Source organism: Limulus polyphemus, unplaced genomic scaffold (genome assembly GCF_000517525.1).
Source record: "Limulus polyphemus unplaced genomic scaffold, Limulus_polyphemus-2.1.2 Scaffold20, whole genome shotgun sequence".
NCBI lineage: Eukaryota > Metazoa > Arthropoda > Merostomata > Xiphosura > Limulidae > Limulus > Limulus polyphemus.
In genome coordinates, this window is record NW_013665630.1 from 1,725,618 (window position 1) to 1,737,499 (window position 11,882).

Consider the following 11,882-nt stretch of genomic DNA (forward strand, 5'->3'; position numbering starts at 1 on the left):
AATTGAGAAAAATTAACACACATCAATTGTATTTTATTTTATACTTACGTATTAAATTGCTCTTAATATATGATGGATCAAAATTTTATTTTCAACAAAACCTTTTTTTTTAATATAGAATACTTTATTCTCAAGTTAAAGAAATTGCATTTGTTATCAAACACAATATTTTGGCTATTTATCTCCAGGTTTACAATAAGAATTGTAAAGCTTTAAAACACTGTAATAACATTTTTTTATTCTCATTCTTGCATTTACTAACATTGAAATGACTGTCAAGTGTTGTTGCTTAAAAGTTTGCTACACGACAATAAAAACATGGACAGAAAGCACAATTGTCATTAGTCAATGTCATTGATTTTCAAATTGTGGAATGTGTACCACTTGTGAAACATGAAGCTAGTATTGGTGGTGCTTTAAAAAATTGATGTAAAAATTGTAACATTTGCAATAAATCCAAATTGAGGTTCCTGCATGCATGTATAGATACACACAATTTGGGCAACAAGAGTTTAGCCATTTTCTGTTCCAGTTTCTTCAGCTTCTGCATGCAGTACTTTTATTGTTCAAGGTTTCAACTTTGTGTTTTTATTTTTGAATAATTTGAAGCATACTGTTGTTGTTGTGAATTATGAATTATTAGTTAAGAAGTGGTTACAAATACTTGTGAAACCATTTTGTCTTGTGTTGTTGAAAATGTAAACAAAGACAGGTTATAGTCAAAAAAGCTAGGCCTACTGTGTATGAAAAGGGCCAGTCTTTTTCGAAAATAAATCAAAGCAAAAAAGTAAAACCATTGTAATGAAATATGTTGACTCCTACCTTTCATATGGTTTCGTGTCGGGTAATGTCAAACCTTTGCGACAATGTTTGTTTTTAAATATTTTCAAATCAAAGTTTGAACCTGCTAAAAGCTAGGCCTACTGTGTATCAAAAGGGCCAGTCTTTTTTGAAAATAAATCAAAGCAACAAAAGTAAAACCATTGTAATGAAATATGTTGACTCCTACCTTTCATATGGTTTTGTGTCGGGTAATGTCAGACCTTTGCCACAATGTTTGTTTTTAAATATTTTCAAATCAAAGTTTGAACCTGCTCATTTAAAAGGCATTTTCAGACTAAACATCCATTGCTAAAAGAGAAACCTGTGGAATTTTTTTTTTTGAAAAAATCTCATTGAATTGAAAGAGTTTAAAATAAATATGTCTTGTGTCAGTAGTATTAATGCTAAAGCTCTTGAAGTTTCACATTTTGTCAGTTTTATGTTAACTTGCAGAGGAAAACTGCATACTGTTGGCAAGGATTTAGTCTTGTCTGCTGCTAAAGTGATTGTAACTACATGATATGATACTGATGGATACAGAAGACAAAATACTTAAATTAATAAGGAAAAGTCAATTTCTCCTTTTTCAATTAGATGAATCAATTGATATTATATATATTTGGAAAATTTTATGATATTCATCAAGTATGAGCATTATATGAAAGTAAAAGAAAAATTATTGTTTTATGACATGTTAATCACCAATATGACAAGAAGTTTTTGTACTTTTAGACAATTTTGTAACTAGTAATGGAACTGAATGGCAACACTTTTGGTATATGCTCAGATGGAGCAAAAGCCATTGTAGGAAGGTTCATTGGAATCATTGCTAAGTTCAAGAAAGTGACGCCAGATGTTGCTTTCATGCACTTTGTGGTATACTATGAAGCTCTGGCAAAAAAATAAGTACCAGCAAGATTAAAAAATGTATTTTGGATAAGGTCATTAACATAGTTTTATAAAGAGCAGAGTATTGAACTCTCGTTTATTTACTGTCCTCCGCAAAGAAATGGATAGCCTCCATCACAGTTTACTTAGTTGTACTAAGGAAAATTATTAAATTGTGTTTAAATATGCTCTGAAATTCAAATATTTGTAAATAACAAAAATGTGGATTTTTCTTATTGCTTCTGGTTGTGTCATCTTGTCTATCTGGCTGAATTTTTTTCTCAATTAAATGAGTTCAATTTATCCCTTCAAAGGAATAACACCAACGTATTCAGAGTGAATTATGAACTAAAGATTGCCATCAGAAAACTTAAAAAAAACTTGTCTTTCTATGGTGAAAATAATAACTTGAGAAACACTGCTCACCTTTCCACAGAACAGATAGCTCATACCTTGCTCCACTGCTAAACAGTTTTAACAGATAGTTGGCATTCCATGTTCTGGGAGCTTTGAATTTGTTGTTGGATTGGCTGTCTTGCCTTGACTGAATCCTTCTGACAGTGGTCATTATGTATCCTTTGAGAGTTTTCTTTTTAATTCATTTGTGACTAATCTCTGCACCAACCTTCCTTGTTTTGGTCACCAGTTTCAGACTCCTTGATCCTGGTGGTATTCCCCTTAAGTTCAAATTCATCCACTCTGTTTCTGTAAGTATGTCCTCTTCTTCTACTTCTTCCCAGGATGTTGTCTATAATTACAGACAGCAGCCCTTGCCAGGTTTTTCTCATTTCCCCTATTTTTGCTTATGTGCCTTTTGGCAATCCTAATGCAATCTCTTCTGTCTTGTAGGTCCCTTTTTCTGTGATAGATGACATCCATCTTTCACCATGATGTTTCTCACTATCTTCACAGGTTGCTTTTGTTCAGTTCCTTACAAGACAGGATAGTTTGAAATCTGGCCATCAACATTCCCTGGATGTAATATTGCAGGGGATGTGAATGTCCCCTGACACTCTTTTGTGTCATATTACTTACACCACATTACAGTTTCTTTCACCTCTGCACTTCATCTCCCTTCAGTGACCATTCTACAAACTTTCTAGGGGTTCTAAAGAATTGAGTTGTTGTTTTGTAAGATTCCACAAAAAAAAACTGCTTCAAACTACAAAAATACACACACACACACACGCACACACACACACACACACACATATATATATATATTTGGGGGGGGGGAGTGGTACACTGGAGAAAATAGATCCCACCATGTGGCTGTTGTTCTATCACAGGGAATACTTCTCTCTCAAAATCTGCATTGCATAGGGGTTAATGGAAAGTGTTAAGCCCATCTGCTCCTTCTTAATGCCTGCTGTTGAGATGACATTTTCAAGAAGTACTTCTACTTTAGAAAAACAACAACAACAGATGTGGTTCTCTACCCTCACATCTGGCCAGCTCTTCCTGACCCCACTTATGATAATACATTGTGTAATCCTTTCTCTCAGTGTAGGGACTTATACAGGTGGGAGATAATTCTTTTGTGGTCCACACATGTCTCTGATGTACTTCCCTAAATGAATTCCTCCCTTCTATTTTATTTTAATGGAGTGGGAGAACCTTTGGTTACCTAGTACCTAGCTGCTAAGGAGATTGATATGGAGAGTTCCCCTTTAGGTTTGTGTAATCACACTGGTATAAAATTGAGTGAACACAATCCTTGATCAAAAGTAGGGATCAGGTGTTTATGTAGGAGTGTAGTAAAGGCCACACTTAAAACTAGGAATCAGAGCATTCCTGGTGATTGTGACCACCTACATGGGTCTTTCATTTTATTTGGGATGCAGGTTTAAGATGATTCATCTCTGTTATTTTGGTAGGTATTTCAAATATTTCTCACACACTGGAAGGCTTAACTTATTGCCCTACATTCCATCCACCTTTTTGACTATTTAGTACCAGACAGGAGGTTCTTTTGACTATTTTTCTGCACTAAAACTTGTATTTGATGAAGAGTATTCCCTCCTTGAAATAGATATGGTCTTTCATTGAGGGATGCTCTCACTAGGTCCCCCACTCCATCCCCAGTGGGTGAAACACTCCATAAATTTTATCTTTCTGTTGCTATATTTTGAGAATGAAGCTCATAATTTAAATTTCTTTATCTCCACCAGTCCATCAACCTTCTTTTCAATGTAGAAATCTAGTTACTTGTTCTGTGGAGGGTGAGTAGCATTTCTAAATTTATCATTTTTTTACATTAAAAATGTACTTCAGATAGCTACTCAACCCTTCACTGAATCATCCATCTTTCCTTGTCAAAAATGAGGTTTGGATATACACAAAGTACTTACGGGGAGTACAGTGCATGAAGGATGTGTTGCTCTCTTCTTGGTGGAGGGGAATACTGATTGCATGACAGACTGGCACAGTATATGTTATTACATGTAAGGTTGGGAGTTCTGTTGGTGTATGCAAAAAAAAACTTTTAGCTTTAGTGCAAAGTATTAGCTATATGTTCTATGGAGAGGAGAGTATCTATCTAAAATACATTTTCAAGTAAGGAAAATTTTAACACTGAATTACTTCCAACTCTGGACAGTTTTCTCAGTGAAAATGAAATTAAGTTGAATCCAGAAGTTTTGACTGATATTGAAGTACATTACAGATTTGTAGCCACACAACAAGCAGTGGATTAGAAAAATTCTTCTGTGAGAACCAAAGAATTAACCTGTACAATTTTTAAAGTAAGAAAAAAGAAGATTTGTGATGGTAATTTGAAATGTGTTTTCTAAAGTGTCCCTTTAATAGTTTTTAGGTTAAAAAAATCAATTTTAATTCCCTTTACAACTTATGTGAAACTTTGAAGTCATTTAAAAGTAAATGTAGATGAAGGCTGAATGTTGAACTCAGCTTTTGTTTGGAATTGACCCCAGGTATACTTCAGTTGTGCCAAAAAAATTACATCCTTCCCATTAATGAGTAAGTGTTAAAAATATTAGTTGTTGCTACTAGATTTTTTGCTTTCTTAAAATTAGGTCTAAATTGTACTTCAAAAATGCTTAAACAAAAATGACATTGGTATATGGCAACCTACAAACATTCTTAAAACCACTTATATCAGTTACATACTGGAAAACATAACTTCAATGGTGCTTATAATACAAATTGTGAACAATTAATGCCTCGAATGTGATTTCTTTTTTCAGGATGAAGAACATGATCCACTGCTTCATAACTTTTCCAGCTTAAAAGAGGTTCTGAACCACATTACAGACTTGTCTGATTTGGAACCAACTGTATTTTTAACACCTTTCCTAGACGTAATCCGATCAGAAGATACTACAGGGCCTGTTACTGGTTTTGCATTATCCTCAATTAACAAATTTCTTACATATGATCTGTTGGGTAGGTGGATCTTGAGTATTTTGTCTCTAAACTGCATATTCCATCTTAAAATATACACTGTTAGATTTAATAATTGAATTATCATGTTAGAACAATGTTATAAACTAATTTCTTGAAAATGCTCAAATTTAGTTTTTGCAAGATATTTGTTGGACATGTCATTTTATAAATCTGTTGCAATTATTAAAAAGCCGAGGAAATGCATTGCCTGAAATTAGTAATATATATATGTATAATTTTCTTCTTGTGCTATGTTACATACAATTTTTTAACTACACTGAAAGCTTTAGCTAATCTACTAAGTGCTAAATTTGTAGCAGGTCCATTAAATGTCATTCTCTGTGATCTTGCTGAATTGATGTGATACATTTCCTTTGAATTTAGTATCAGAGCCAGTCATCTAGGGATTATCATTGGCTCACAGATCACTTAATACATGGGTATTACTTGAAGTTGCTTGACTTGTCCACTAAGCCAGCTGTGTGTAGTTGTAAGCCTTGAAATTATTTTTTAACTTGCATGATGATGAAAATAGATGACCTATAACAAACTAGTTCCAAAACGATACCCACCAACTATAACACAATGCACATACATGAACATTCCCAATGCAAGAAAAGACACTTTATTTTTGGACTACAAGTATACTTGCATTTTATCATTTTAATTTGGACTAGTTAACATTGGCTTAGAAACATGTATAACCTTCTTTCAAGATGGTGCTAGTGTTGGATATTTGACAAAAATGTCTGTTTTTATTATTTCAAGACATGGAATTTATTTTTTTTGTACCACTTATAAGCCACTGATCTATTAGTTTTATAACTAATAAAGTTGCCACTTATTTCTTGCCAGTGTAATAGACTAATACACAGATTATTTAATGTTAAGGTATAGATCATCTAAGTACTCTTGAAATAACCATATTTGAAAACAACTTTTCTAATTCTGTCATTATCTTTATACTATTGATTAGTTTGACACATATAATCTTTTTAATGTTATGATTAGTTGAACATGCATGAAATCTGAATTGTTTAACACTGTTATGCACAAATTCATGTTAAAAAATGTTTCAAATTCATGTTCCATTACACCAAAATTTCTTTACTTTAATTTTTGGTTCAGTTTACTTGTAAATGAATTACATAGCACATCTTACAAAAACACCAGAAATTTACACAGTGAATGACAGCAGATCGTGTTTGTTTTTATAACTGTAGTATGTCTTAGGGAAATGATCATTGTTACAGTTTATTATGATTGGTATTAATAAGTTAAATAATTTGATAGTTAAATAATTTGAACTTAGATTATGTTTGAATGAAAACAAATTAGAATGGCACCACCAAAGGAATGCATCATTTTTTAATGACATAACAGGTCTGTATTGAAATGAAATGCTCTTTAGTAGAGACTGATTTGGGACTTGTACAGTATGTAAAACTTATTTCAATATATATGATATCAAGTAATATAATTATTCTTAAATAGTGTGACTGGATGTTTCTGAGAGTTGCTGAATGTGAATAGGGAGTTCTGTACATGAGCTTGAAAGATAGTTACAAGTCATATCAAGTTCTCAAGAGCTAATGCTGTTATGAGGATTCACATAGTATATGTTGGAAATTTTGAGCAATCAGAAACTGATGGTTATTTAAACATGGTGGTGATTCTCCAAATTGAAATATGTTTTAATTCATTTATAAAATTCAGATATCATAAATGTCTAAACCAGATATTTTAGGCGATTAAAATATCATTGATTATGTTGTCAGTCACTATAACTTTTTGGTGGTACATATTTTCCATATATAATTAATTCTTTCTCCAGAGTTATGTTTTATTTCAGTTGGTGATTTTTACAGATAAATTTTCATGAATAATAAAATTTACCCAAGTAGAGTGGGTCTTGCTGTTTTTGTATTTATTAACATTGTATTATATAAAATTATACTTATCCTCCAGCATTTCATATAATTTAATTTAGTCGACAATCAATACTTTGCACTGGTAAATGATGTTTTTTTACCAGTTTGGCCACATCTTAGTTGTTTTAATATATTTTTCCACTTGCAAAAATACACATTTGATTTCATTGTTAAACATTAATTGTTCTATGACAGTTTCATTGTGCTGTAACAAAACAGAACTCTAAAAGTTAATTACATTTATCTGCAAGTCTTCTCCACCAGTCCACAGAATAAATGGTGATCAAAAGCTGGTCTCTCTCTTTACTTTGAGTATTGTAACTTTCTAGGTTCCAAACAGAACATATTTTTGTTTGGCTGCAATTAATTATTAATTTTATTTTTCTTCTGAACTTTTCAGATTTCCATTTTGCTGAAAAATACTAACCCACATTGTCAAATATGTAGTTTCTGGTGTTGAAGGCTATGCTAAGTCCTCAGATAATGCAAAGAACATTATTGGTTTATAGTTATCACAACTGCTTTTAATTTTTGACATTGTCATTTGTCCTTTAATCTGAAATCTTTTCAGCCAGTACATTGGTATGCAACTTTGTGCATATCTCTTAACACGTTTGCTGCTACATATTAAATAAGTGTTAATAAAATTAAACGTTCAAGAAGTACCAAGGAACAGTCACAGTGTCCCAAACTCATATGCCACAAGAGAAATTTGGCTTTGAGCCATAATTGTTTGAAACCCACTGGTGTGTCATGTGGTCCATAACTAAAAGTCGGTTGTAACCCATCGTGGAGGCACATGGTAGAGCACATGTTAATAGTAGACGTACAGCTACTCTGTTATTCATAACTGGGAGTGTATTCTTTAACCCTATGTCTTGTCCACTAATCTGTAATTTTCTAGCTTGGCTACCTTTTATAAATTTTGATGCCATTTGAGTAACCTAACATGTTTTAAGTAACTTTCTAACAGAAATTTTGCTCTTGTTAAATCAGATGTGGGATGTGAAACAGCTGCAGTAGCTGCAGAAAACATAGCAGATGCTGTGACCCATGCAAGATTTGTTGGCACAGATCCAGCATCAGATGAAGTGGTGCTATTGAACATTCTTCAGGTTCTGAGAATGTTGCTTCTGAACCCTCTAGGCATGCTTCTTACCAATGAATCAGTGTGTGAAATTATGCAATCCTGTTTCAGAATCTGTTTTGAAATGAGGCTGAGTGGTAAGAGTAATAAATGTTCATGTTAAAATCACATATTTATTCTATTCTGATTGAGGAGAAAAACTAGTGCTAATGTCTTTTGTGTTTATAATATAATTAAACACTTTTAGTATAATTGTACACTTGCATTAAACATAAGTTCTAATTTATTTTATAGGTTCACAGTGAACATAGTTAAAAGGGTCCAAGTTTGCCGTAATGAGCAAGGATATTATGTGTTGTTCTTAAATTGCCATTACAAGTCAAAAAATTACATTGAAGATACAAATGTCTAAAACTTTTTAAATTTGAGATTTTTTGTTTCACTTTACTGTTTCAAAATGTTAAAGAACAGCTACAAGTTGGTTAAGCTTAAGCTGTTAAAATTTATATAGTCGTGCATCATTTTTATTAGGCAACTGTGCATATAATGTTTTACCAGTAATACTAACTGATTATGTCAGTAGGAAAAACTGATGAGTTCAGTTAGTTTCAACATTCTAATTGTATGATGCGGTTAAACTAATTTTTGGTATTAAATATAAAAAAAATGTTTTCATCTCTAATCTACTATGTCCTTTGTTTTAATTCAAAATAATAGTCAGTTGAAGTTTTGCTTTACATCAGCTTCACCTTCCAATTTTTATGTTAGAAACTTTTGTCTTCATATATACAAATTAAATGCATATTTAAAGCATCTTCTGTAGAGAAACACTGACCAGTCATTCCAACACTTCCATGTCCCCAGTGACAAAAAGGGTGAAGAAACTTCTGAGAATATTTGTTTAATCAAATTATTGGTCAAAAATTTGTAAATTTATAAATTTCTTTAAAGGGAAAAAAAAATATTTTTATTTAATTGGATGTGTCATTCATTTCATATTAATATATATATATTTCTAACATAAATCATTTATTAAAAAAAATACCTGTCAGTTTTAGAACTTCATAGTAACAAATTTATCAAAAGATTAGATACTTCTCAAGCTGCTATGAACAATCACAGTGAAATAGATGATTTTCCAGCTACACTGTTGTGGAGTATTTATCTGTTATTTTAATTTAAATTGACACTTTAAGGATCAGTGTTGCTCTTTAGAATTGATATAATTGTTTTACAATCTTGCTCTATGAATATCCTTCCTTAGAAAGGACTAACTTATCCTGGAGCCACAAATCTATCAATTTTGGCATTGCACTAACAAACGGTTGGAATTTTGATGTCAACTAAATATATGTAGGTGCTAAACATGTCACTCATAGAGCTGTAGTGACAAGTTACTGCTAATATTAATATGTACAAATTAGTTTTATAAAGTGTAATTAACTCTATTTATGAATTATACAATTCTCAACTCATTACTTAGTTAAATATACCTAAAACTCATTCAGTAATATAATAATGATAGTATTATTTAACAGTTTTCTGTAGTTATTTAATTTTTAAATAACTTCTCCATGTTTCATGCAAGCAAAAGAATTATTTTAAGACCTTAAACTCTGTATTTAAATGGGTTGAAGTGTATTGTAATCTGTACTTACAAAACTGTGTCAGTATTAATGAAGTACTTTAAAATTGATTATTATAATTTGAATCATAGAGCTATTACGCAAGTCAGCAGAACATGTCCTTATGGATATGGTGCAGTTGCTGTTTTCACGTTTAATTGGGTTTTCAGAAGATTCACATTGGTTTTCCTCCAAAAAGGTAGGTTGCTCTAGTATTTTGTTGCAAAATCATTTATGTGAAATTAGGTATGTTTTTTAATATTGAACAATAACTTGGGTATTTCATAACATACTTCACATTGATTTTCTCTATGTTCATTTAAATGCATTTTATCTATAAAAGAGATAACATTTCTACCAGGATCCAGATTCATAAAAGTTAAACTAGATTAATTACGCAGGCCTGCTTTTATTGTCTTGAAAATTTTGCAGTAATTCCTGTACGCTGAATCCGAAAATGATATCCATTTTTCTCCATCACGTACAGATTTTTCACAAAACGTCATAATACAATACACAAAAGAAAGACCACAACACGTTTTTAAGACTAAAAGATGTAGACTTCACAAAATAAATCAGGATCAATGAGGATGCATATTCGTGTGACATCAGTGTTCTTTCTCTTTCATCAGTTTGTTTGTATTTTTGTTAACAAACAATAATAAAAACAATGTTCATTGTGGTAAACAAAATAATAATTTGATCTAAGTAAGAGTTTTTTTTTCTTCCCGATTTGTAAAAAAATCCTTATGTGATAGAAAAAAATGAATATTATTTTTGAAATCTGCATAGCTGAATTATGAAACACCTGTTTTGGTTTAAAACAACTTTTATGAAGTTTAAATTTGCAGGCCTGTATTATTTACTTGTTGTTGTTTTTTTTGTATGTGTTACTAAACCTCGAGACATTGAGCAAAACCTTATTATTTAATTTAGATGTTCAGTTCTGTTATTTTATACTTTCTTGGTGTGTATTAGTTAATTAAATGTAATAACTTTTAAAATGTTCTGTATAGTCATTTTTAGAATTATGGCATTTTTGTGGATTTGTAAAATAGCTTAAAGTAATTTTTAATATTTTAACTTAAGAAGCTAGATGTCTGTTACCTTTTTTAATAATTTATGGAAAATTCAATATATATATATGTGTCTGACATATTAATGTTTAATAATTAAGCATTAAGTTTGTTTGTTTTTAAACTAGCTCTACTACTGTTGTGATAGTTTACAGAATCTCATTTTATTTCAGCCAGCATTTAAATCCAGTTTCAATCTTATTACCACAAGCCATATTATTTACAGAGAATTCAGTTGCCTCCTTTAGTATAAATGAAAAAATTGGCAGTGTTAGGTGATGAAAACAGAGTAGATGTGTCATGATGTTTCACCACTGTTAACAGGAAACATTATCAGGAAATTGAAGAAAGAACTGTAAAGTGCAAAATTAGAGAAAGTTCACATTGCGTTATCAAAACAACAAATTCATTCCTCCACCTAAACAATGGTATGACTGTCCATCTCACACCTCTCTTCCCCTTGTTAATTCTTTGACTACAGGGCTAGGTGCACTACACCTAATGTGTAACCATCATAGTAACCATGAGAATAGTCGTACTATAACCTTTGATCATGTACAGGTTTCTTCACAAAGTTTTGCAGTAAACATTACAAGGCTTTTGTAAACAAAATATCAGATTTTTAAATTAACTATTTTGATTAAAGATTTGCTTGTGAAGTTTTGCTTTTGAAATATTGACTATCCAACATGCAAAATAATTTTGATTTTAAGATTAAAAATACTTTTCTTCATCTGAAAATTGACATATTTTATTTTCGTAATCTCTATAACCTAAATAAATATCAAACATTATATTTAGAAAAACTTTATATTTTCTCTCTTATTTTCTCTACCCTAACTCTATACTGGGTTAGGCGATTTCACTGACCTCGTAACCTCCATAAAAAAATTAAGAAATAAATCTAAATTACCCTTTTCTCTTTCATAATGACTGCAGATTGTAACTGGAAACCACAATTTTTTATTTTAAATAGCTTGAATCTCATAACAGTATACATCTATATATATAGGCAGATTTTGTTAAACAAGACCGATGTCTGTAGGTT

The 11,882-nt window shown here is 31.2% G+C and overlaps 1 protein-coding gene across 5 annotated transcripts in view; it reads left to right on the forward strand.

The window, feature by feature from the left end:
* Positions 1-11,882, forward strand: part of LOC106458086 (Golgi-specific brefeldin A-resistance guanine nucleotide exchange factor 1-like) — a 72,159-nt gene that overhangs the window by 10,498 nt on the left and 49,779 nt on the right. For all 5 annotated transcript variants that reach the window (XM_022384409.1, XM_022384406.1, XM_022384428.1 and 2 more), the window contains exons 3-5: positions 4,917-5,115; positions 8,043-8,270; positions 9,851-9,957. In XM_022384409.1, the coding sequence (XP_022240117.1) occupies positions 4,917-5,115; positions 8,043-8,270; positions 9,851-9,957 (534 nt within the window). The remainder of the gene's footprint in view (positions 1-4,916; positions 5,116-8,042; positions 8,271-9,850; positions 9,958-11,882) is intronic.